The sequence below is a fragment of the Seriola dumerili genome, unplaced genomic scaffold, assembly GCF_002260705.1.
Source record: "Seriola dumerili isolate Sdu_G_001 unplaced genomic scaffold, Sdu_1.0 BDQW01002293.1, whole genome shotgun sequence".
NCBI classification, from domain to species: domain Eukaryota; kingdom Metazoa; phylum Chordata; class Actinopteri; order Carangiformes; family Carangidae; genus Seriola; species Seriola dumerili.
Window position 1 is genome coordinate 554,050 of NW_019176548.1, and position 27,805 is coordinate 581,854.

The window sequence follows — 27,805 nt, forward strand, 5'->3', positions numbered from 1 at the left end:
AATTAACATATTTCCCAAAATGTCAAACTGATTCTTTAAGAAACTGTATCCTCTAAATTTTTACATGATAAAAGAGTTACTCCGTTGTGAAAAAAGTATTTTAAAAGGAAAATTTGAGGACATGACCAAAAGAAGGGTCCCAGTGCCCCCCCCCCAGCAAAAATAGGAGTAGCTGAATTTCACATTATCTCCTCCAGTGCACAGGCACAATGAGATGATGTATTAGGATGAGTTATTTGCACACCAGGTTTCACTCCCCTCACTGTTACCACCCCACCTACACTGGATGCTTATATAATTCTGTACCAAGCATTACCTAACACCACACCACTTGCCAGATGGGGCTGCTCGGGCTTGTGAATATCATCAAGCAGAGGGTCCATGCATACTCCCACGCCTACCTAATATCCGGGTCCACGGTTTTGAAAAGATCTGGGAACCCCGGGGTCTAAAATATCCGAGGCGCGGGCACGAGACCAGTAGTGCGCGCTCCCGGCGGCAAGTGCAGATTCCCAGCAGTCAGTCAGGCAGGCAGGCAGGCAGGCAGGCAGGCAGGCAGCCCAGCCGCGGCTCTCCGGAGTGACTCCCACGCTGCCTCCGCGGTGTCGCACCCGATCACAGGGTTTATCGTGAAAACATCTACCTCAGATGATCAGCTCTAGCCTATGTGCTTGTTGTGTGTGTGTGTGTCCGGTGTGAGGGGCTCTGCAGTGCGATGCTGACAACATGTTTCCTCGTCGAGAAGCTCAGCGCTGTGCAGCATAGAGGAGGCAGCGGAGTGGAGCAACGTGCACAGTTACAGGTAGGCTGTTTGAACACGGATCGTCTCTAAATATCACGTACTGTACAGACATAACCAGGTTACTGCTTCGTCTGCTGCCACAGCCCTGACGGTGCGATCTCTACACCTGTTTGAGGCATTTATTTTATTTCAATTGATCAGTCTGACAAAGGAACGTGTGTGTGTGTGTGTGTGTGTGTGTGTGTGTGTGTGCGTGCGTGCGTGCGTGCGTGCGTGCGTGCGTGTGTCTGTGCGTGCGTGCGTGTTCGTGCGTGTGTGTGTGTGAGTGTGTGTGTGTTTACGGCTGACCGGTGATCTGTCAGGCCCAACAGGTCAGAGTACACCGGTGGTAAACTTTTCCCAGTGGATCCCAGTTCCGTTTGTGGCTGGTGTAGAGGACTGGGAGGGGAGTGTGTGTCTGGTTGCATCACAGGTTATGAAAACACATCAGAGTTTATCTGTCAGGAGGATTTTGGGGCTGTTTTTCTAGGAATCACTGTAATGCAGTGGGTGGGCCCATAAATGATAAAGACCTGGATGATCTAATGCAATACAGTGCAACAGCCCTGCAACAAGTGCTACATTTGTGAGACCTCTTCATTTTAAAGTGTCATAATTTTTTAAAGGATTTTTATTCATATCACCTATTTAGAGCACATGTAAGAACTGTACATTAACCTCTGTGGTAATGTCTGAGGCTGTACCTTGGATTGCATTATTTTATGAATCCTGTACCACAGGTATAAGCTGTGAGGACAAAATAATACACCTTAAGTATTTTATGTTGAGCTTAAAAGATTAGTCGATTAATCATTGAGACAGGTGATAATCAATGACACATTTAGGTCATTTTTTTGAGCAAAAAAACGTTTCTCTACTTAGCAGGAGGTTTGTCGCAAAATAATAGGTATATTTAAGTATTTCATGTTAACCTGTATCGTTTAGTCGTGAGACAACTATATCGATGATCTGTTAATGGTTTTCCAAGTAAAAAGCACAAAATTAGGCATTACATTTGGCTTTAGCAAACTGTTTTGGGCATTTGCCCCTATATTCTTCCATTTTATAGAAGAAATCATTAATCAATGAAATTATAAATCTATTAAAAAATTGTCATTTGTCAAAGGACAAAATAATAGCCATATGTTAGGTATTTTATGTTGAGCTAAAATGATTCGTCGATCAAGATAGACACAAAAGTAGGAAGTAGGAAGCCATTTTGACAATTGGTTAGTTGTTTCAGTCATTTTTTAAGCAATAATTCCCAAAATTCACTGGTTCCATCTTCACAAATGTGAATATCTGCTGATTTTCTTTGTCATATGTGATTGAAAACTAAATATCTTTGTGTTTTGGACTGTTAGAAAGAAAATAATCATTAGCCGCAGCCCTGCATTTTATTGTGAAGCCTGCAGGCACAAGTGTGTAGTTACAAAATAATAGGTAGGCTACATGCTAGATATTTTATGATGTCATGCAGTCCAATACACACGCCACAATCACTGCCTCAAAAATGATTACCCCGGGGTTGAGCCAACTCTGACATCACTGAACAGGATCTTGACAGAGGTAGTAATTGTTTCAGGGATGTTGGATCGCATTAGGTGACTGTAGTCTTGTATAACTGTGTGGGTGAGTCTTTGTGACACTAAGTATTGACTTAGTGAGCCAGTTGTAAAGTGGCATGGCTATATCCTACTGTCAAAAATATTTGTCCCACAGAATAACATTTTCTCTTTTTTCTATTTTCACTACATAATCAGTTTTTCTTGAGGACATAAATTTGTGCTTTGAACAGAAAGACCTATACTTCACTGCAAGGCTTAGGTTGTCTTCCTTGGTGACAGATCGGCTTGTTAATTAAATATTTGGATCTTTGTTGTCTACAACTTAATCGCGCTGCTGTTCACCCTTCACCTCTGAAGGTTGCAGGACAAAGACTGAGCTGTGACACCGACTCAGATGAAATAAAGTTAATCTCACTGGTAGATATCAAGAAGATTATAGGATCATATGCCCCCCTCCCCCCAGAAGTGACAAAGCTCCAGTAAAGATGGCTGATTTAAAAGTATTTCCTGCATTGTGGCCTTCTCACACGAGAGCAGCAGCACACCGGGTATCTGAACACCTCAGATTAACTGATGATGTGTCAAAAGCTTGTGGTCAAACATTCCTCTAAGGTTTCATTTCCCTCTTCGTGTTGCCTCATCCTCAGTCTGGAGGAGCATCAAGTCACGATGGACTGGAGACATGTTACCATGGCAACCGTGGGCCTTTCTCCACTGCGTCTCTCTCGCTTGTGTTGACTGCATTCCAGAGCTCAGAATGAGAGCATGAAACCAACTTTCCCCTTGTTGACAACGCCGGCCTGTCACTTCATCGTGGGGATCTGCAGCAAAATCAAGCGATGTCAGAGATATAGTTTAAGCTGCAATAATCAATATTTTTATATTAACAATGGATCTCAGGGCTATGTTAATATGAAAGGGGGGACTCGTAACGATGAACCTACAGAGAATTATCACCCGACTTCTGCAATTCTTTGCAGCTCACTGTTTTGGTTTTCCGTCTTTCAAATAGACTGTATTGGCTCAGTCTGACCACTCCCATCTGCATTAGTCCAGCTGCAGCGGGCCTAAAAACCTGCCATTAATTCCCTGCCCAGCAACAAATGACAGACCCACAAAGTTAGCGACTAGATGGTGAACATAGTGGAGCATTTAGCAGCAGGAGTTGGTGGAGACCAAAAACTAAAGACCAAACTAGACCAAAAGCTAAAAGAACAGCAAATATTGGGCTTACATTCATCATTTGGACACAAACATGACTAAAAAAGAATAATATTGCTCTTTAACTGCTGGACATATAATTAGCAACTTGGTTTAGGTAATATTTTGACATGCAGCTGCACAAAATGACTGATAGTTGCCTGCAGGGATTTGGAAAGTTTATGATGAACATTTTAGATGCAGAGATATTTCTGGTTTACCTCCTGGTTCGTACTTTATGTAACAAGTTCTTAATCTCTTCCTCCACATACTGGTATTTTATTGAAGAGGACAGTTCTACAAGCCAAAAGAGATAATGATAAAGCAGCCTCTCCTCTTCTTTAGACTTGTCTTCAGTACCTGTTCTTATTAGCAAGTGAATGTTTCTATTTTGGAAATGTGTTTGACTGTGTTATGTTTGTCACTTACAGTCCACCTTAAACAATGTACCAGAAGCCTTTTGATTGCAATTGCAATTCCAAAATCTCCTGCAGACATCCACAAAAATACTACCTAATATCTGTACATGAGCTGTATTAGCATTCATGTGTTTCAGTTACACTTAATTCTGTCTGGGTGGATGGAGACTGTGTTGTCAAAACCCTGAAAAAGAAAAAAGCGAAATGGCAGTTTTTGTATTCCCTCTCCATCTCCTTAGCCGTACTTCCTCCCTCCCTAGCCGTGACTCACTTAAGACACATCTGCTGCGTGTTTGTAGCTACAAATATGTAGGCAGCCATTTTTCATGTCAACACGCTTGCTGATACCAGTTTCATAAACAGTGTGTGTGCAAGATTGTGTGGGCTGCCCTATTTTTCTTGAAAACGCCATGTAGGCCATCAGATACCGGGACGACATCCTTCTGTGCTGCTACAGTCTCCTGACATCAGAACAATGTCTCTGCCTTTAAGTGTGGCAGGTACACGTCGTCTTTGTTCTTGTATCTGGAATAGTTTTGCTTAATGCTTTGGATATGGCTGATAGAGATGTAGTGGAAAGATGAGTTCTTCCTGATTTGGAAAGATGAGTTCTTCCTGATATACAGCAGCTGTGTGCAGTGTAGGTTCCAACAGTAAATCGGTATCAGAGATTTTGGGGTACTTGGTTCACCATTGTTTTATTTTTTCTTGCCTGTAATGCTGCACAAAGTGTATGTGCCACCCATTTTCCTCTGCCATGGACAAGCGTGAGATCACCTCCTAAAACTCTGACTTTTCACAATCGTGACAGTCTTTTTATAGCCCAAGCTATTTGGGCCATTTCCAGAATACTCTACTTTTCCTGTATTGTGATGTTCATAATAGCAAATGGGTGCTTGCTATAAGGCTTTCACTTGTTCATATGTTCCTCTCTGTTGTCTTCAGTTCTTCTCCCACAAGGTCTTTCACATAGAAACAAAAGCCCATGACTCCTTCACCAGGCAGGCGGTTTTAAAGCACACAGCAAGCCAGCCTCCTCTGCAATGTGAAGTACAACATGTTCCTACACTTGAAAAGACTCGCTGTCTGATGTGGTACGATCAGCAAGGTCAGGCATTGTACTGTGTAGCATGCAACATTTTTTTTATCATAGATTGCAAGCAGCCGCTGGCATTATCTGTCCTCCATTAGCACACATAGCCCAAATATTTTAAATGAGATGATGATAATCACAATATCTTGATGAATGTGCAGCACAACTTTGTTTTATGTTGTCCTAAATATTTAAACTATACAAGGAGGCACTAATTATATTACAAGTACTCCCAATGCTCCCAGTTTCACATAATTTGGTGACATGCTGCTCATTCATATGACTTTCCACAAAGGTTTTCCCCAAGTGACCACCATCCAAGAGTGCTTTCTAAACAGTAAATGAATTTCCTGTCTGTTTAAGGCATTGGCTCTCCCCTGGCAAGGGTATGGTGTCTGTTAGAGAGGAGATATAGTATGAGATGTGGATAGAGTGGAGTCCGACCTGGCCTGTATTCCTGTCTGCCTGCTCACATTCTGCTGAGTCAGGAGGCTTTGTGGAAGTCAGTCAACAGCAACTCAGTGGGGCTCCAGGCCAGAGGGGCTGGTGGGAAACTGCTACTACAGCAGCGGTTGGGGTTGATGAATCTACTTGTTACTCCAAACATTTCCGTGCTGATTAGCGAATCTGCTTAGGGAAGAGGTAAAACTGCCTTGGTGTTAATTGGAGGGATTTTTTTTTTCAGTGCTGTAGTTGTATGCCTTCGAGGTGAGGTGTGTGAAGGGCCCTTTATTTGCACCCACATGCCCGCGGGTCACTGTTTAACACGAAGCACCTGGAGGCTAGTTATGGGAAGATTGTAGAGGAACATTATGAAGGGTCGAGTTTCACTGCATCAGGACATTCCTTCTGTTTGTTTACAGTACATAAAGAGAGGAGTAGTAATTATGGATTTTGGTAGAAAGTGAGAGCGCTAGGGGCTGTTCCAGTATCAGTCTTCTCATGGATCCAATATGGTCCAGACACATGTAGATATATATTCAATAAAAAAGAGTAAATATCAGAATTACACTTTCATTTTTCCCTTGTGGACTGTTAAATGGCTGGATTTCAATGTTGTCTATTAATTTTTTTATTACTGAAGAACAACAAAGAATTTATGGACTGGTCCACACAGGTAGAACATCATGTGCTGGAGTGCAACATGACCCCTGGTTTTGTGTGTGCCAGTTAGTTTGCAGCAGTCTGATTGGACGTAACATTATTCAGGCGTATGTGCCATATGAGTAGAGCAGCACTGTGGTGAAGTGGTTGAATGTTTTAGCTGTGCGTGCGTGGGTTTTCTCCCACAGTCCAAAGGCATGCAGGTTAGGTTGACTGACGACTCTAAATTGCCCGGAGGTGTGAATTGGAGCGTGAATGGTTGTTTGTCTATACGTGTGCACTCCGCCCATCACCCAGTGGGAGCTGGGTTTTGTTCCAGCCCCTTAGGTAAGGATAAGCAGATACACATGATGGATGGATGATGGCACCATATGAGCACCTTAAAAAATAATGCACAATCAGTCTTATTTGATATTGTATTTAAGGGGTTCAAATTTGCAATTAATCAATCATGTAAATCTAGTTGAAACACAATGAATGTGTTTTTGGGGCCTTGTTTCTTTGTATACATCCATTCCTTTTTTGTTTTTTGTTTTTTGTTGAAAGAATAAGAAGATGACAGCAGTGCCTTAAAGCATTTGTGAGAAAGCTGGGATGGGCCAGTGGGTGTTTACTCACTGTTTGTTTGGTGAACAAGATATGAACCTCAGTGGGTTTTTGCCTGACATGATGGGGGTTGATTTTCATTTCCAGGCGGATTATTCTTAATACACTTAGGTCAAAAGTAACCCATTCATACCAAGAGTGTAGAATATCAAGAGTCTGGAAAAAAAAAACAAAAGAAATATATTCATGAGTGATAAAAAAGCAAAAATAACTGCCCTAAACCTGCATATGTTGTCCAGGGACGTGCGCTGAAGCTGCTGTGGCAGTCTTGACATTTCCATGAGGGGGATATGAGTATGTTTTCCAGCTAAAACCTGTCAGTGCTCTGATAAAAAAGAAGCTGATATTCTCATGAACCCATCATATGAATTTGCAGCCTGACATGCATTATCTCTGAAGCAGCCCTCGGCACTGTAGCATGATGTCATCGCACATTACAGTCTGGGCTCTGTGGATTGTAGCCTTGAGAGTCGCGCGTGCTGCAGCCTCAAGTGGGTTAACGTCTGGCGGCTTCATTGCATCGGACTCTTCCTCCCATCTTGTACTCTTTTACCCACCCACCTTGCTTCCTTCCCTCGCTCTCTCTCCCTTTTCCCTCCTACTCACGTTTCTCTACAGCGGGCTGTTGCAGTAAGGCAGCATCATGGAGGCTGGATGTGTGGTTGCCGCGGTGATTGAAAATGCTGCTTCAGGACCCCAGGGAGAACCAGGAAGTAGTGACGTCCTTGAGGGGTGAGTTACTCTCGTTTTCCTTGTTTCATGTCAGCTGATCGGAATTATGTAAAACCATACAAATGCACACTAAAAAGTATGTGTAAATATTACGTGGCCGCTTGGTCATTTACATGTGTTTGCATTTAAATGAATAAAAGTTGGAGCAGTTTAATGGTAAGGCGAAAGCATGACCCTGTTTTCAGAGTAAGACAGAGAGGAAAACTGTTTAAAGCGCTATCAGGCCCAAAGCTCATTGTATTTCCTATGAGTTTACATAATATCTATGTAATTAGATGTGTCACAAATGACGCTGTGTCTGTGTTTCTGGCCTCATGTCCTGATCTCATCAAGCTGAGTGACTGTGACAAATTAAAGGCCTGTCTCTCTCCGTTCTTTGTTGCTCATAAAAGTTGAGCTGAATGGACCTCACCCTTCACTCCCGAGTACGTTGAGTCACATTTCAAGTAAAGGTTTTGTGAAGCGCTCCCTTGTGAGTGGATTGCCTTTATGACTGTCTGAATAGACAAGCTTTGCTTTCCTGAGTGCATTCAAAAGACACCATGGCTTTTTGTTGACCCCTTGGAAGATGCAACCATTTTTCAGACTAATCTGTATCAAGGATGAATGTATTGTATTTGTTCCCGTCTAGACTTGATTGGAACAGATGATTAGATTCTCATGTTTTATTAATGATGTTACAGATTCAAGCACCACAGTCCAAGTACAACATGTTTTCTGGGCCATGCTGGTGCAGTGTCATGATTTGAGCCCAAGCCACATATTGTGAATTCATCTCACTCACTTGCACCATCTGGTGTATTTCTAAAAAACTACAAGACTTTTTTTGTCTGGAAAACCTCACACTACATGGATGTGGACATGTCACTGTTCTTTTGTTTTGACTCCTGACCTGTGTCTCTCTGCAGAGATGTGCTAACATCTACTGACCTGGACAAAGAAGATGCCTTACCTCAAGCCACCAACAATAATCCTCTAGAAGAGAAACAGCCACAGGAGACATCCACTGCCATGGTACACGCCCACACACACAACTCTGACTCATCACTTACCCACAACAAATACATATATATAGAATAAAAAGTATGTAAAAATATATTAAAAAGATGCATAAACCAACAGACATGTCACCCTTCTTCCATGAGGCTGCACTGGTTGTGATTCACACAATGGTGTCACATATTAATGTAACTGAGGTCATATGTCAGTCACATGACAGCTGTTAGTCACAGTGATAAAGGTATGGACAGGTGTAAATTTGCATTTGAGGATGTGTTACCTGAGAGTGAGGAGGCGTGTTTGATAACTGCTGAGGTAAAGGTGTTTTGACAATATTGCCTCCACAGCATGTCTTTCTTTACATCTTCATATTTCTGTGGGAGAATTAACTTCCTGTTTTTAGAATCTGTGTCTCTTGGATCAGTGAAGTGCAATATATTTTTTTGCATGTATTCTTTTATTTTTAAGCCTTTTTTATTTAGATTTGATACAAACATGACCAATATTAATAATATTAATAACAATATTCATAGACAAACACATAGACCAAGAACAGCCTTAATGTTCATATATATATTTAACCAAAGAATGACTCAACTTAACTTAACTCATATAACATAATATTAGCATGAAATAACATAACATAGCTTTACAACAAAGCATAACGTAGCATAAGAAAAAACATAACATTTAGCATAGCACTGATATAACATAAGATATCATGTCATGATTTACAGGAAACAACATAGTTTAACATGGCAAAGTATAGTATAAGATTAGATTAGTTTAACATAACATTAGAATAGAGTAGCATATATAACAACATAACATAACATAAGCTGCATGTATCTTGTGTCTGTTGCTGCACAACCACTTTTTTATGGTGATCCACATAATCATTCTTGACTGTAATCTCTTCTCCATCAGTTGTCCTGTGACTGACACTTAGTGATGTTTGCTGTCTCTGTTTGGCAGGTGAGGAGCGATGATATCACAGAGCATCCAGCCGAGCCCCTCCTGCGCTCCTGCGTCAGCACGGCTAGCATGAAGGTCAAGAACATGAAGAAGTAGGTGCTCCCCGTGACAGTGTTGCTGCTATTATAGGCTGTAAACCAGGGCTCTTATCCAGGCCAGTGAAATGAGGACCTATAAAATGATGGGCGCGGCGCAGACAGACAAGTCAGCCTGCTACATCTCTAACCCTGCTCTCACACACAGAGGCCTAATCATTCCCTTCCTCTTTTCCCCCCTCTTTTGTTCTCTTTCACTTTGCCTTTTCTCTCCATCACAGTGACATTGTGTTGAATACTGATGACCTGCTGTTGTGCTGTGTTGTATATAGGCTGACGTTCCCCAGAGGTCACTTCCCCAGGTTGGCAGAGTGTGCCCATTTCCACTATGAGACTGTTGACTTTGGCAACGTTCAGGTGAGCCCTGAAAATACTTACAGTGTGACTTCTGCAGCTGAGAGTTACTATATTTAGAAATTGTGTCTTTGGCTCAAGTTCAGTGGCCATTTTGGTGAATTGCTCCAAAAATGCCTCATTGCTGAAATGCAATGAGGTAATTAAATCGATATGCTTGTTTGTCTTTTCTGGACAGTCATAATTGCATTTTCCTCCCTTTTCCTGAAATACCACATTGGTGCTGTCAGTTCCGTTTTATCACGGCAGCTATGGAATACAAATTTGTCCAGAAGTATAACCTGCCATGCAGAGATTATTATGTTTTCACTACTACAGATGTTATTAGCCTCATTCATGTTGAAGCCATGATCTGATTCCAGTTATGTGTTAATACTCTATATTACAGTATATTAATGTCACAATCATCCGACCTCTGTAAACTTGTGATGCAGGATTTTAGTTTGACTTGAGCACATGATGTCAGCCAGTGAGTAAATAAGATACAGTAGTTTCTTGGATAGACAGCTGAGTCTATCTAGGAATTGAGGGAGTCATTTGAAAGTAAAAACCTGTTTTGACCAAACAATAAAAGGTGTGAGAATATATGGTTACAGTTAAATTCAGCAAAGAGGTAAACGATGTATTGTGGGCTTTTTTCAAAATATTGTCACATGGCAGCATGGCTCGCAGCATTGGTCCAACACTGAAATATCTAACTATTTTATATTGATCTACTTTATACCTGATGATCATCCAACTCATTACTCGGACATATGAACTTTTCTAACTTTGAGAGAGAGTATATTTGCAGCAGTGTTAATGAGTATTAGTGAAGCACTACTCGTTGGTCAGTCATGTGTGGAAGTGGCTGTTAAACGCCTGGTTAGCCTCGGTGCAGTTCAAAGTGCTTGCCAGCAGAGTGCAGCAGACATCTCTCCACAACCAGAAGCACGCCAGGATAGCTTAACACAAAACAGTGTGTGATCAGTGCATGCATACTGAGGGGCTGAATCCTTCCCTACATGTAGCATTAATGGACCAGAATGTAGCAGGCTGGATGGGACTTAAATCCCAGGATGCTCTCACTCTGTTGGGTGAACGTCCTGCTGTGGCGGCCATGACCAGTGTGGCTTAATCGTTAGGGTGGAGGGAGGTGAAGAAGCACAACAGCTTCAGTGACCTTGAAACGGTCCACAGGGAGAAGAAAAGCCGAGCTGAGCTGGGAGAGAAATATCAGCGTGGGAGACACACTGACAGTGAATGCTGCACTCACTGCCTGCACATACATATACAAACATAAAGCAGGCACATACCACCGAGATTTATTTCATTTTTGTATTTTTAAGTTTGATTAATTTCTTGACATGAGTCTTCTCTTATGGTATCTCCCATGATGCATTTGCCTGTCTGCATTCACAGACCCTGGCGGCAGGGAGGGAGGGAGGGAGGGTACTGATCAGGTCTTGCAGAATAGCACAAGGAGAGCAGACTGTCTCTGTCTGCAGCCTCCCTGACTGATTCCTCCCCAGATTAGCTCCAGTCTCGCCTTGAGAGTGGAATGAATGAGAATTGTTTTGAAATGAAGAAGGGTCGCCTATCTATCTGGTGCAGCCTTTGCCTCTGTGTGATGGATGAGCTTTTGCATCTGTGTGTGCCGGTTGAGCCCATTTACTGCCAACCCCCCTTTGCCACCGGAGAAAGGAGTAGAGAGGGGGAGGGCAAGATGGAGAGGGGGGAGGGAGGCAGCGCACAGGAGAGGGAGGAGGGGGAAGAGATCGAAAGAGGGAGGCAGGAAGGAGGGGAGGGGGTGTTAGACACACAGAGGGAAGCATCCTCTTTTCATATTTTCTGCTTTGAATAGCGCAGTAAGCGTCTGGTGATCCAAAATCGTGTGAATGAGCATTTTACGTAAGGCGGCAGTGGACGGCAAACAGGCGAGTAAGGAGCAGCATTTAAACTCTGCTGCCCTCAGCCAAGACTTGGCTTGTTGTTGGAGCTTAGTGAGGTCCAGGACTGCGGCTGCACACAAAGGGAGAGCCACTTCCTCCAGTTGCAGATGGATATCTGAGGTGCCTTAGTGGCAGGTAACAAGAACGTGTTTTTGATTACATGTTAATTTGAGCATCTGGTGCCAGATGTTTGTGAATGAATAACATATTGCAGGTATGTTTCTGTGCAAACAGCTGAGGTCTGAGCCGTGTTAGCGTGATTTAGATTAGGAGGACTGATCTGTGAGGTGTTAGCATCATAGAGGAAGTGGTACTCAAACATGCCCTCAGTGATAACTTTAAGATTTTTGCTGTTTCATTCCATAATGTTTCATTTTTATCAGGTTAGCTTTTTGTTTAATAGAAAAAAGGATCTTGGTTTATCTGTATGATTATGCTTCCCATCATCCTTTTGGCCTTTTGACCCTCTTCAGTACTTAATTTAGCTTTTTAGATCGGACTATTACTTCCAACAGCTTTTCCATCATGACTCATTTAACAACAATTTCTCATTCTGGGTTCTTTGTCAGTCTGGTTTGCTGTATTACTGTTGAGCAGTAACTAGGTCGTTGTGTGTTGTGTAACAGTGTATGTGGATGAGCTACAGTTATAAATAACTAGAACTTCCCTTGGCTTCCAGGTCTTTGAAGTGTCTTTTACAGAAATGTCTATCAACATATTCCCAAACTCCTGCAAGGCTTTGATCTTCTCAGTTTTCGGGTCATATAGAATATTGGTGAGGAGAAGGAGAAATCTGTTCTAAATCTACACTGCCTCCAAGCGCCGATAGCTTAGCAGCTAATGTATTATACATTTCATACTGCAGGATTTATGGTGAAGTGAGAATATGAATCACTTCTATGTTGGCAGCACAGGAAATACTTAATTCCCTAAATAAACTTTATCATAAAGTCTGACATGTTCAACGAGCATTTGTCAGAATTTCTGACAGGGCTCATTTCTAAATTAAACAAAAAGCAAATTTTATTGTATTTTTCAAAAATGTTCATACACATCTTTTTTTCAAGCTTGTCTTCCCATGATTCAGTGTTGCTGGAGTTTTTAAGGTTTTATACCCAGCTGCTCAGTGTAAAAGGAGTTTTACTATTTAATGGAAAAATGGGGTTTGACATGATGCTTTTCTTGTATACCAGGTCACATACAGAGAGGTTGTTGTATTATACTCATCCATTATTTAGAATATGAGTCCCTCTCAATATTAGCTCCTCTGACGCTCTGTTTTTACTGGTTCCCTTCCCTCGTAGTTGGCCTTTGCAGAGGGGCAGAGTGAAGGACCGAAGGCTGGTTTAGACTCCAAAGAGCTGGTCTTTCTGGTTCAGATCACCTGCCAGGTACAATTACTTGTTATATTACTTGTTATAGATTGTATGATATCGCAAATTGGTTAGTAATGTTTTTCTTCTGTTAAACTGCAGTTTCTCATCTTTTCTTTGTCAGGGTCGAAACTGGCTGGTGAAGAGATCCTATGAAGACTTTCGGGTGCTGGACAAACACGTGCACTTGTGTATCTATGACCGGCGTTACTCCCATCTCACCGAACTGCCAAGATACGACACGTTAAAGGACACTGTTGAGGTACCACAGAGCTACAATGGCTTTCTCTATGATCTGTAACTGCTTTAAATCATACATTACAGATTAATTAGGATTAATCTGGTAATCAGATGATCTTGTTCTCTTTCACGTTGCATGGAAAATGATGCTTCATTTGTTAAACTTGTATAAATCTTGCCAATCTCATGTTTCCCTTCAGTCAGTAACGAAGATGTTGGCCACCTACCTGTCCCGCTTCTCTGCCATCGCTGACAACAAAATCAACTGTGGTCCAGTATTAACATGGATGGAGGTATCAGTTCTTCTTATCAGTTGTTTGCTCATATTTGCTATTAATCCTGCACTCTACAGAATGGACCCCATTGTTTAATATTCACTTTTCAATATATAAGTTTGTTTTAATTCACTTTTTGTTTTATAAATGCAGCTCAGGAAAACTATACATTTCAGTTTGTGTCACATATGACAAGTTTGTGAGATGTGGTAACATTATACAGCTGGAGATGTTGTGTAAATTGGGTTTATATTTCCAGCTGTTTGAACTATGAGGTTTCTTGTGGGAGGTTCCTGGTATTTTTTAATTGATTTCAGTTTTTAACCAACATGTTGGAGTAGACTTAAACACTTTTAATCTCCTCTTTGCTGTAAACACATTTTTAAAATCAAACACATTCTGTAATAAACAGATAATTGGCTGAGTTTTGATGCATTGGTCAGGGTTTCCTCCACTCTCAGCAAAAATATTAATAACAGTAAATAAGAAAATGTATCTTTTATTGTACTTTGTTGTGTCATGTATGTATCAATTTTTATTATAATAACTTTATTCATGTAGCCCCTTTCAACATAAGGTTACAAAGTTCTGTACAGTAAAAACAAAGAGTAAAGGTCAGTGCTAAAACTTACAGGTGGAGGGTAGCAGACATTATTACAAAAGGCACCTGGACTAGATTAGAAATGATTAATGCTCTTACTACAGCATCCAATTCTTAATTTCAGTGACGCAGGAAATAATAAAAGAAATATTGGTGGTATCAGGCTTTATGGGAACACACAGCTGCGTATCATCCGCCTGGTAATGAAAATCATTACTATGTCTACACATGATGAATGAATCTAGATAAGCTAACTCTCCCTACTCCCAGCCTTTGAGCAAAGAAAACATGAATTTCAAGCATTTCCTCAAATGTCAGGCTGTGTTTCTTTTTAGATTGACAACAAGGGGAACCATCTGCTGGTGTCTGAAGAAGCCTCAATCAATGTCCCCGCCATCGCTGCTGCCCACGTCACCAAACGCTACACAGCACAGGCCACAGATGAGTTGACCTTCGAGGTACCCTCTGAGACACGTTGTTTGTCACGAATAAGTCATTTTATCATCAGCTGGCAGCTCTGTCATTTTTTTAGCATTCATTTTTCCCTGCATGTTTTTGCAAATGCATATTTCTGATGCCATTTTGACGCGCTCAGCTGTGAGCAGATTATTCACATCTTCACACTGTCTGTGATCCAGGTGGGCGACATTGTGTCGGTGATAGACATGCCTCCTAAAGAAGACACGGGCTGGTGGAGAGGGAAACATGGCTTTCAGGTAAAACATCTGCTGCGCTTCACTTCGTTTGCATTGTGGTCGTATCAGGCAGACTGCAATCTGGACTTTGATTATGTCTGATAGAAAATAATAGTGAACAGCTTGTCTCTTCTTCCACTGATGATAAAGTAGTGACTAAGTAAAACTTTCCCAGGGAATTCATATTCAGAGATAAGGACATACTGACTGCTTGGCTTCCTATTTGTTCCTGTTGAATCCTATATTTTTAAAATCGCCTTAGTAAAGAAAAGATTTGTCGCTGTGACACCCATGGATGCTCAGCTAAATAAGAATGGAAGCCAGCAATATTCAGCCCGAGGCAGCTTGTACCCTCATGCTTACTGACCTATTTTTGCACCTTCACCCTACAACAGTCTGCTACAGCACTAAACACCCCCAGTGGTCCTTTGAACTTACAAGTGTATCACCATCTCTGGCTCTCATATTTACTCGGCTCTTCTCTCTACTTGCAGGTTGGTTTTTTCCCCTGCGACTGTGTTGAGCTGATAAATGACAAGATTCCCCCGAGTGTTCAAAGCTCAGTGCCAAAGCCAGGTACTCTTCAGTGTGCGTCTGTCCTGCTGTTGATGACTTATTTAAGACATGCTCCCAGGATATGAGTCGGATTGATTTAAAGTGGCTGTTATATGTGTGTGTGCTGTCTTAATCAGTGTGTAAGAAGCATGGGAAGCTGGTAACATTCCTGAGGTCTTTTATGAAGTCTCGACCGCCGCCACAGAAGCTGCGGCAGCGCGGCATCCTCAGAGAGCGAGTGTTTGGCTGTGACCTGGGGGAACATCTCCACAACTCAGGACATGAGGGTAAATTATTCCTGCAATGGTTTCTTTTTTCATTTTCTCTCTTATTTCCCTTTGTGTAATTCTTACCTGCTGGCAGTTCTCACCGAAATGTTTCACATTTTTAAATTGTAAATACCCCAAGAAGGGATTACCCGATGAATCTGCCGCCTCTATAGTGGATTTGTGATACATTGCTGTGATGTTTGATGTGAATTGAGTTGGTGGTGTGAATAACCGTTTTATGTTTGCCAGCAGGGTGTGATTCTGCATAGATCCCTGAAGATTTGCCAAAAGCTCTTTCTTAAGTGTTTTTTTGAAACAGGCCTATGGTGCAATAAGCAGGTTTATGTCATGTCATGTCAGTTTATGCAGAGTAATGGATTAAAGCTACATGGGCAACATTGTAAAATAAGATGTAAACCAGCGCTTTCCAAACCGTTTGGCTTGTGACCCCTTACAATGATGTAATGCCTATTTGTGACCCCTCCTCGCGTGTTCAACCATAGAGTGATTTATGCTTGAAGAGGTAAAATTATAGTATTTCAGTATTTCACATGAAAAAAGGAGGGATTAGAGAAAAAATAAATAAACATCATTTTGTAGGGCAGAAATGTGTTTTCTGTCTTTGTCTGATAATCATCTTGTTTTGTATTTTGCAACCTCTTGGAATGATCCCATCACCAAACAAAATGACACGTGTGACACATATCTCAGAAAAATAGGTCACAAATATATACAGTACTTTATTTAAAGAGGCTAAATCATTTCCTAAAACAGCTGAGCACTGTACATTTTAGCAAATGTTACTCAAACAGGAGTAAATGGTGCACAAGCTGCAGATTAATACACATTTGGTTGGCGAGTGAGTATTCACAGCAGCAGGACTGTATATGCTGGATTCACTCAAAACAAAAATTACAGTGCACATATTCATAGTAATTAAGGAACATGTCACCCAGTGCAACTTTGTGACTCAATGACATGTTTCTATTTTACAAAGAATTACGATATATCAGGCAATACTTGCAATTAGATCACTTACATGTTGGTTTTGTTCTTTTCGTGGTATTTGAAAAATATAGAATATCACAAGAGTTATCCTTTTAATGTGATTTGTGGAGAATTGAAATGGCAGCGCTTGCAATCACTAGTTGTGTTCTTACATGATCCATTCTTTGTGCCTGGTGAGGAATTTGTCTGAAGATATCCGAAATGAGTGAGAGCGTGATACTTACAGCACTATATTTGTGCTTTATAGAAACGTACTGTTTCAGCCTCCTCTCATGACTGTGACTGTGTCCTATAGTCCCGCAGGTTGTGAAGAGCTGTGCTGAATTCATAGAAAAGCATGGAGTTGTGGATGGAATCTACAGGCTGTCTGGGATCTCCTCCAACATCCAGAAACTGAGGTTTGTGTCCATTATGTTCATGACATTGATTTAATATAACACAAATCAATGCGACAGGTCAGGAATAAGCACCGAACCTGGGGAGACACTGGCTTTTCTCTCCTGAGACCCACTTCTTGTAAAGCAGTACACTGAAAAGAGCTACACAAAACTGATTTCTTCTAATGACTAATATGCTTTATACAGAATGGTTTGTTGTTTAAGAAAGACTCTGATAATTGTAGGGCTGCAAATGTGTTATTGCATGGCAGGTGACTGACAAGTTGTGGGTTTCTATTTAAATTTGGATAGTCAGTATGATGCATTTAATGATTCGAAAGCAGTTATTAGAAATAGACTGTAAGAGTCCACCATCAACATGATGGACGCTGTTGATAGTGTTGTTTTTGAGCTGTTTCATCTGAAATCCATCAAATACAATGTCTTTGAACCTGTGCAGCTTTGAGCGGCTGTAATGATCTTTTTTTATGCTTGCCAGGAGAAATTCATGAAACAAAAACTCCCATCAGTAGATAATTTGGGAAACATATAATCTGATGGGGTGTTGACAGCCAATTATGCTGACTTCTCTCACATAAAAATGTGTTGACTGTCGCCACATCACATCTCATTGTTTTAGAAAAGGATAAATATCTGGTGACATGTCGATGTGTCTCACAGTTTATACTCATTGAAGTGGCTTCTTCTTTACCTGCTGCAAAGAAGAAGGTTGCTATTTTTTAATTGGGGAGGAATATTATTAGAGATGGAAATCATGTCAATTATGATGCACAAATTTTGTTGGGTTATATTTTTTTTTGCACTATTATCAAAGTACGCCAGAGCATTTCAAAAGATATCAGATCAAAATAAATCATTAATTCACCAAGTACCATTACCAAGTCAAAAAGTGGCTCATAGTGTAAAAATATCCTCCTTGTTTTTTGTGTTTTCATACTGACAGATGGGCAGTAGGATGACTCCCACGCTGTTCTATATCTTCTTCTTCTGTTTGTCACTGTCTAGGCACGAGTTTGACTCTGAACAGATCCCAGACCTGAGCAGAGATGTCTTCAGACAGGATATCCACTCAGTGGGCTCTCTCTGCAAGCTGTACTTCAGAGAGCTGCCCAACCCTCTGCTCACCTACCAGCTCTACGACAGATTCTCAGTAAGGACCAGAACATTGAAACTGGGGCACAGATTTTCGGTTAAGCATTGTCAAGAGAAAAAGCTGGATAGCATAGGAAACATTATAGTTACCCAGTAAACAAAAGAAAAATATACAAAAAAAAAACAAACAGAAGAATTCATTTTAAAATTTCAGCTCATTTGAAGTGCTGCTCAAAACAGAGTCATTGCATCACACTGAGCTTTCTAGGAACAGCAGGGGATGTGCATGCTAATAGCAGATTAAGTGTGCCGAAACACTGGCTGCTGTGAATATAAAAGGATAAAAAGAGAGCGAGAATGTTAAGGCAGCTCCCTCTGCTGTGATTATCAGCCTCTCAGTGACGTGCGCTTTATCCTCTGTCTACACAGGAGGCCGTGTCTGCAGCCACAGATGAAGAAAGGCTGGTCAAAATCCACAATGTCATCCAGCAGCTGCCTCCTCCACATTACAGGTCAGGTTTAAGGCTCACTGCTGCACCCTGGTGGTCTGAATTGGAAATGTTTGATCTCTAGAAAAAGGGAGTGCTGCGTCAAAACTGTCTCTCCTGCTCAAGTCTTTGGAAGATTAAGTGCCAGCAACACCTTTTATTTTTACTTACATCTCAACCACACATAAAAACCTCTTTGAGATGTGACTCAGCTCTAGATAAAAATGTCATGATGACCCCTTTGTACAGCACAGCATTCCTGCTCTACATAGGCATCTTTTTTAACTAAGTCAATTCAAAGTGACATTAATCTTGCTTCTCACCAGATGCACTGAACTCCTCAGTTATGACTTCATCTGCTGGCGTTCTCTTATGACCCAGGAGTAAAAAAATGTATTGTCTTAAAGCAAATAATTTGAAATTAACAGGTGAAATTTATATTAAAAGATTGCATTTCTCTATCCACAGGACCCTGGAGTTCCTCATGAGACATCTCTCCCACCTGGCCACCTTCAGCTCCATCACTAGCATGCACACTAAAAACCTGGCTATTGTCTGGGCTCCTAACCTCCTCAGGTGACCGTCGCTAACTACACCAACGTCTGGCTGCATGCATTAGCACCGTTAGCACTGCTGTTTCACTCTAGCCTTTCTGTGACAGTGAACTGGGGCATGTCTCAGTGGTCCAGAGCTGTGAATTAGGTTGTGTTGTACTGTGACTGTGTTTCAGGTCCAGACAGATTGAGTCGGCCTGCTTTAGTGGCACAGCCGCGTTCATGGAGGTGCGTATCCAGTCTGTGGTGGTGGAGTTCATCCTCAACAACACTGAGGCTCTCTTCAGCCCGAAACTCAATGCCATCATAAGGGAAAGCACTGGTAGGTCATTTTTATTTACCTCAATAAAAGAAGAAAACTAAAATGTAAGAGATTATATGAATCTCTAATGAATTTATCTGAACACCTCAATTATAGGTAACAACACCTTATCCAGACCTAAGTCCCTGCTGGTCTGCTCCCCGTCCACAAAGTTACTGTCTCTGGAGGAGGCCCAGGCTCGCACTCAGGCACAGCTGGGCTCCCCAGCCACCACCCCCTGCCTCACCCACAGTGATTACATCGAGGTCGGGGAGGGACCCGGAGCTCTGCTCGGCAAGTTCCACACAGTCATCGAGCTGCCGATGGAGAGGTACATTTATGGACCACCAGAGCAGTCCTAAATGTTTGTTCTTCTTGCACATCACTCCACATTTGTTCTTTTAGCAGTTCAATCGTGATGCTTTGTAGTGTGAGTAATAAATCATGTTCTTCAGTGCTGAAATAATTAGTTGATGCGTCAATTAGCAGATTGACAGAATATGTGTAGACAACAATTTTTATAGTTGACTATTTATTCAAATCATTAATTAATCAAAAAAGGCAAACAAACAAGGCAAAAAAAATGAACAGTATTTGAACATATCACCATAGACACTATTTTCTGATTTCTTGTAGACTGAATGATGAATCAGATTAGAATATAATAAAAATAACTACTGCTAGCAGCCCTATTTTTTTTTGTTTTTGTCATTTTTATTTATTTCTGCTTGAATGAAGTGACTTGTACTTTTGTTAGATGAAACGTCAAGTGTTGAAAATTATTTGTTTCTGTGTCGTAGCGGCAAACGGCCTCCTGCTAAGGCTAAGAAGTCTCCTGTGGGGAACTGGCTCTCCTTTTTCCATCTGGGCAAGTCCCATTCTGTTTCTAAACGCAAACTGAAGCGACACCCAAGTGAGCCTAACGAGATAAAGAGCATTGCACTGCCAGGTCAGATCACTACTGCTGTTACACGGCCAGAGAACATACCAATTGTGTACCTGTACTTTTCAAAACGTCGTAATTAATTAGCACCTGTCAATTTCTTCAGTTTATCTTGACGGCTGTATGTGTTGAGTTGTTCCTTTAGAGGTGATCATTCATTTTATCGAGAAAAATAATTTGCTGAAACATTTGCAGGTGGAAGAGGGGATAGCGGCACATTGCGCTCTACTAAAAGTGAAGAATCTCTCACCTCTTTGCACAATGTGGAAGGTAATTATACATTTAAATCGTACACTGCAACTGGCTCCCAGTGGTTGACTTTATCTGTATATTTGTGACTACTGAAGACTCAGTTTAAATTTATGTGTGCATTTTTCCATCCCAGGGGAACCTCCAAGTTACCGCCCGCTCAGACCTCGTTCGACTAGCGAGGCCATTTCTGCCGTCAGTAGAGATGACCTTCGCAACATCAGAAGTAAAGACGACAACAAAGCCCACTCACTGAATGAGAGTCGTAATGGTGCTGACCGTGCTCACACCGCACCGTGTATTTCACCTCCACACCAGGAGGACGATCTCGATCTTTGTCCGCCGGCTGCGGGCATCTCCACCTTGGACTTTGACCCCATGTCTTTTCAGTGCAGCCCACCCTCAGCAAATCCTGGGCCGCAACACAACCGAGATGGAAATAAATGGAGGAAGAGTGCAGGTTGTTCTAGTGAATCTGAGCCAATTTCCTCACCAAACAACAACATTAGTTACTCTCAGTCTCCAGATATTAGCCCGGTTCTGGGTAAAGGTGGGAAGAAGGTTACCTCCAAGCCGCTCTCTCCTAAACTCAGGAAGAAATCATTTAAGACGCAAGCAGATGTTCAGACTGCATTCGCCTCTCAGCCAAGTTTCCCCTCCTCTTCGCCCCCGGTGGAGAAATGTGAAGCTCCAGTGGCAGATGGAAAAGAGCCAAGAGCGTCCTTCCAACACTGCAGCCCACTCAGCACAGCGAGCCAGGCATCAGCCCTGACCGACCTCAGTCAATCTGCACAGAACCTGCCTGATCCAGGTGAGTACCACTCCTCTTTAACATCATACATAACATTTGCTGAATATAGTTAGTATCTATTTAAATAATAATCCATTCTGTAGTTTCTTATGAAAGCTTTTGTGTCTTGTCCCATCATGTCTTACCATAGCTTTGTTTGTCCTGTCATACTGTAGCGTTGTTTGTCTTATCCCTCCCCAGGAACAGATAGACTTATGAGTTCAGTGTCTGTTCTCCCTCCTCACCCTCCCTTGACGAGTGCTGCACGCAAGTTGGCTTTGGCTCTGGCTGAATCTGCCCAGAAGGCCAGCAGTGGCTCTCAAAGAAGAAACAACATCCCATCGCACCCTTTCCCAAGACAGGAAGCTTCTCACTCCCAGGACAGACCACCCCGGCCCTCCGTTCTTGATCTCAAAGTTTACCCCCAGGAGTACTGCAGCCCTCACGTCTCCTCTTCTGTCTCCCAATGGCAAACATCAGTGCACAGCCCTTTGGAGAGCCTGTGCTGCCCTCATCCTGTTCATTTCCCACCTGCACATCTCTGCTCGGAGCCATCGCAGGTCACTGACGGACAGGAGAGCATGTGCAATTTCATACCTAATGTCAGCCCGCTTGGTTCGGGGAGCTTGGATGAAGGCAGTGCAGAGAGGAGGGCCCGCAAAGAGGAAAAAGAGTTTAGAGATGTCACACAGGCAGAGCCTACCTATCAGAGTGTTGGTGTTTCAACACCCACTCAGCCTGTCTGCTCGGCTCAGAGCCCGTCAACTTCTCCCGTTTATGTGAACACCGACTCTATCAATGTCTTTAATTTCCGTGCGGTTCTGGCTGAGACCTCCATGCCTGCCTCCATTGAGGAGGTCTTTCCACGGCCATTACAGCCCTCCTCAACCCATAACTACAGCCCAGAGGAGGACAGACCTCTGGGCATTGTTGAGGATGTCTACAGTAATCATCATCATCATCATCATCATCATCATCATCATCGGCCAATTCAAGCAGGACAAATGCCTGCACCTCACTGCCCACGGCCTGACGCTCTGCCACATCACCTTTCAGGGCCAAAAAGCATGTACAGGCAGTCCTCTGAAAGCCGCTACAGCACTTTAGGTTTAAGACACCCTTTGTCACCTCAGTACAGACGTTACCATAGAGATGAGCACCTTATCAGTGGCCGCCACAGGCAGCAAGGTCAATGGCAGAGGTCAGAAGATAGAATAGTTGGGCATCCAGCCATCCGGAGGGCTCGCTCCTTTCATGCCCCTCAGATTAGTCACTACGAGCTGGCAGAGACAGAAGTCCTGCCCCCTGACACCATGTTTTACATCGAGCAGACGACAAACCAAGAGGCACCCTATCAGAGGCTGATTCAGACCGGCATCCACCCTGTTCGGCCACAGTTTGAGAACACAAATGCAGACTACCGTTACGGCACCTACACAGATAACCCAATGGATGGTTCCTGCTATTATGTAGAGCCTTGTCGGCAAAGTGGTATCCGACACAGTCAGTCTTATACCATGCGTAACACGAGGGAAAGTGGACAATCAGATTACTACAACTACTCTCCACGTCGTGCCCCCCCTGTGAACAGGGAGCTTTACATAGAAAGCAGGGACACTGTTGTTTACGAGGCAAGAGACGCAGAAGTTTTTGAAAGAGTTGTATACCAACCAGTCAAGCAGGAGAATAAATCCAGACGTAAAAATACATGTCCAGCGGTGTCTCCTTATGAGAGTCCTGTCTCACCGACTGACACAAGAAGCAGAGACATAATGCACACAAGGAGCAAGTCTGACCCTGGAAATGCCTGCCTCCTCTCCACCGACAGAACAGAAAGTCAAAATATTGTTGTTGCTACATCCCCAACGTCCATGAGTTCTCAACAGGCAGACCCTGAGGGCACCAGGCAGCTGTGTGGCCACCGGTCAAGCACAGAGCTAGGACCATCCAGGCGAATTCACATCAAAGAGAGTTCCCCACAGCAGCCACCGCTTCGCAAAGTCCCCTCACTCCCAGAGAGGGACTGTCTCAACCTCAAGAACATCGAGCACAAAGACAGAAGCCATACGCGAGGTCATGACCAGGATCGATTAATGATGACCAATGCTGTCAACAGCTACTCTGGTATTGTGAAACCCAGCATCCTCAGGAGACCCGGGCGGTCGCAGAGCACCAGAGAAAATCGTCACCACTATCATTACCACGGAAAATCCCCTCTGGATCCTGAACATCTGGGATCCTTTTCCACTCAGCTCAACAGAAGGACTCAGAGCACTAAAGTCAGGCCCACACAATATGACCACATGGAGGGGTATTACGCAGCTCCCAAACTTAAACCCACAAGATCCGGTAAAGCCATGGCCGGATATTTGCCTGGCCAAGGATGCATGTCTCCCCGCGGGCACAGACTGCTGTCCAAGGCTCTGGGTCATGAGGCTTTTTGTCATGCTGCACTGAGATCAGAGGCCGGAGTCTACGAGGGATTCTGACCACTGGTTTTTATCTGATTCTACACCGGGGCCAAAGGAAAACAGCACTTTATCCTCTGCCAGACCAACAGACTGTTGCGTTGAAAGTGTGTTTGTTTTAACCTTCAAGAGCTGCTAAAAAAAAGTGTGAAGGGAGGCTGCTGATGAGGATTCATACTGTCGCCATCACTGGTAGTTTCATATTTTGCAATGGCTTTTGAAGACACTCAAAAGGGAAAAAAATGAATCGTATGCAGATATTGTCTTAAATTTAGGGATTTGAAAATAACAGTGTGTGGGCATGTTTGAGAAAATGATGGCTTATATATTTTATTTAATGTCTAAACAACAAGAGATGACAAGCTAAAGTAACAGGTTTTATTAATATGATTTTAAAGTTCATATAGGAATGTGTATAAATAACATTCATTTCATAAATGTATTATATTTGTATAAATAACACACAGCTAACATGTGGCCAATGTACTGTAAATTTTGTTTTCTATTCTAGTCTGCTCAGACTTCAAGCACTTTTGAGGATAACTGTGTATGAAACACATTGTCTTAACGTGGTGTACATGAAGCCTCTTGATATACAGTATATATTTTTTTCTGTAAGAAATGGCTTGCTCTGAATCATCGTGAAAATACTTAATTAGCACTTTCGGGAGGTTAAAATGGATGATAACCTCATGGTTTCCTAACTTTTCACATTTTTCTTTCACACATTGTATAATGCAATCTTAACATAACAACGAGTGCTACGATTTCAAGGTCAAAGCTACCATGGCAAAATATGCTAGACATAAATGCAATTCAGCTCATTCAGTTAGGTGAAAAAGTGTATTTTGTACGGCGATGTGGTTTTGTCACAAAAATGAACATTTCTTTCCTCTTTTAAGGAAACTTTTAACAATGTGGTGTTTTACATGAACTATGATGTTGTTTTATTCATTAAAGTTGCTATTTCAAATCCAAACACGTAGATGAGGATATTCTGTTAAGACATGTTAAATGCATTATTTTAGTGAGAGTCTTAAAAAAAATAAAAGTATATTATCAATGATTATAGTTTGTTGAACTCTTGTGTCTTGGCCATATTTTAAAGGAGAGCATCTGAGATGTGCATGTTAGAGTAGGAGCTCCCAACACTTTGCCTCATCAGCTTTTGAAAGTAGGGATGGGCGGTACCACCAAAGAATTTTCTTTTAATCCAGTACCAAAAAATATCATCCCTGTATCACATATATCAAGCTATACTTTTTACTAATAAAATGGCTTACATTAGTAGCGGAGAGCCATGTGTTGATTATTATTATGTATATAAATGCATCATTAGGCTAAATAAATTCAATTAATCATTTAATCACGTTAAAACACAACAGTTATCATGGTAAATATTAGGGGTCCGACCAATGGGACGTTCTAGCCTCCTATTTCTTTCTTTCTCTAGTTTAAATTACACTCCTGTAACAGTGTCGCACTTGCGATAGACAATTTACAAAAAGGATTTTTAAAAAATCAATGGCGCACAACCAGAGATACAATTATTACAAATCTGCCCATTCTTGTTCCTTGTGACTGGTGCCCTTACCCACAAGGCAATTTGACACCAATTGAGTGGTCGCAGATTCAGGTGTGTTGCTGGTTAATGTAGCGCGTCAATCACGAGCTGCAAGCCCAGCTGACGAGTTGGCTACAGGGGTCTGGTAAGATCATTTTTTATATATAACTCAACACTCCTACATTTATTTGCATTGACAGTATTATAGTTTTCAATCCCAGCCGACGCTGACTCAGGTTAAAAAAAATTATTTGAGCAAACCGTCGATTTCTTTATAAAACGATTACCCGGCCGTGTTGGAGAAACATATGGGCACTTAAAATATTTACTGCATTACTGACAGTATTATCAGAATTGTCTAACACGTTTTTAAACTTTTGGATGGAATATATTCCTGTCTGTTGGAAATTTTTGTTACCTGTCCAGGTAGGCGGTGGCTGCTATTTTTGTTTTGAACTCACACATATCAATACCAATATCCATACTTTTAAAATCAGCTGATTTTCTGAAATATGTCATGATTTACTACATGAATGTATTATTAATAGGCCACTTCTGGATGTATTGTAATTACTACCCTTTTACTTGTCACTGTTATCTACCACTGTTTTTTATTTATTTTCTACTTTATGTTAAACACAAGACAGTTTTTAATGGTAAAACAAACGGCAAACGTTCATTATGGGAGTTTTCTAAAGAGATGATCACTGCACATATGCACATGCAGCAGAGATGCAGCAATTAGAAAAGTGTTCCAGGACAGAAATTAACATTTATTATCAAATTGAATCATCTGTTGATAAGCCTTTTAAATTTTTTGATTAATCTAGTGGTTATGTGTAAATGTGTCCCAACATAAATAGTGAAGCAGAAAAAAGATTTTAGGGCATAATGCATCATGGTGTTCACTGAGGAAGTCCATCATAAATTCAGACTAAAATAAATTGTGCAAAAAAGAGTTTAGGGCATGTAGTAGTAATTCAAATGTTGATCATTTCAAGTAATAAGTTTATAATATATACAGCACTTATCTCAATATTGAACTTTTCTCAATACTAAATGTATAGCAAGAGTTCTGTCAGCATTACAGTGGGGGATTGTAAGCATGTCCACATGCTCTGTTACAGGCTTGCTCTTTTCTTATAATCACTATGTTCCCTGCAGCTGAGAAGAGGTATTCAGATGCGGTTGATGTTGCAGGAATAGACAAGTATGGCTTTGCCAGGATGGCTAAGGTGGAAAACCGTTGTTTTATTTTCCTTCCACCATTTGAGTTGTTTCTCATCCTTTGGAATAGAAAGTTTTCCAAAGTACATCATTACCTCATTCCTCATGCATTTTTCATCTCTCTTATGCTGGTAGGAACCTTAGTTTGCAATATCTTGGTTCAAGGGCAATAATGCATACATTTTGTGCATCATCTGTGAATGTGGTCTCCAGCTCCCATCTTGAAGTCATCTCCTGTGCTTCAGCAGTCTGGAAAGTGTTGACAGGCATGGTCTCAAATGAAGTGCTGTGTGTGGACTTTTGGAGGCCGTTCACCAGCAGAGGTAGAGCAGAAAGAGTGATATAAGCCTCAGCACACAGGAAGACACTCAGCACTCTCAAAGGGCTTTAGGACTTGTTCCAGTTCTTCAAGTAGGCTCCACTCCATCACTTTTCAGATCCAGGAAGTGCTTCCCTCGCTCTGTGACTTCAGGGTCTGAAAGGGTTGCTGCTCCAGCAGGGGGCTGATCATGTAAAATGACCTGCTCCATCTTACTGATGCCCATTGTATTAGTTTAAGCTTGGGAGTACCCATTTGTTTCTGCTTTGCTTTCAGCTTGGTGCTGGCCAGCTCATTCTTCTTGAAATGTTCTATGAGGCATCTTGCAGCTCTGAGTGCCTTGCTGATCTGAACATCCTGCAGAGCATAGTCAACAACTAACTGTAGTGCATGGTCAGCTCACCTGAGAGAAGTAACCCCTTGCCTCTTGCCTAAGTATGCCCCAGTGACAATGCTTGTGCATGCATCTATGGTGAGAGTAATTTTTGTATTGACCTCTTTGAGAGAAGCTTTCATCCTCTCAGGAGTCTCCTCATATT

The 27,805-nt window shown here is 41.9% G+C and overlaps 1 protein-coding gene across 3 annotated transcripts; it reads left to right on the top strand.

The window, feature by feature from the left end:
- Positions 1–357: 357 nt before the first annotated feature.
- Positions 358–25,131, top strand: LOC111239327 (rho GTPase-activating protein 32-like). 3 transcript variants are annotated; one of them, XM_022769187.1, is made up of 22 exons: positions 358–802; positions 7,390–7,503; positions 8,412–8,517; positions 9,478–9,569; positions 9,845–9,929; positions 13,162–13,248; positions 13,355–13,492; positions 13,671–13,763; positions 14,682–14,804; positions 14,985–15,062; positions 15,536–15,617; positions 15,734–15,883; positions 17,169–17,271; positions 18,277–18,421; positions 18,793–18,875; positions 19,320–19,427; positions 19,582–19,727; positions 19,824–20,037; positions 20,507–20,655; positions 20,845–20,919; positions 21,035–21,709; positions 21,890–25,131. In XM_022769187.1, exons 2-22 carry the CDS (start codon positions 7,415–7,417, stop codon positions 24,175–24,177), a joined length of 5,109 nt encoding a protein of 1,702 aa, XP_022624908.1. In that variant the 5' UTR covers positions 358–802; positions 7,390–7,414; the 3' UTR covers positions 24,178–25,131. The 3 variants fall into 3 exon arrangements, with proteins under 3 accessions (XP_022624908.1, XP_022624909.1, XP_022624910.1); XM_022769188.1 differs by having other exon boundaries at positions 21,840–21,982; XM_022769189.1 differs by having other exon boundaries at positions 21,865–21,982.
- The last annotated feature ends 2,674 nt before the right edge of the window (positions 25,132–27,805 follow it).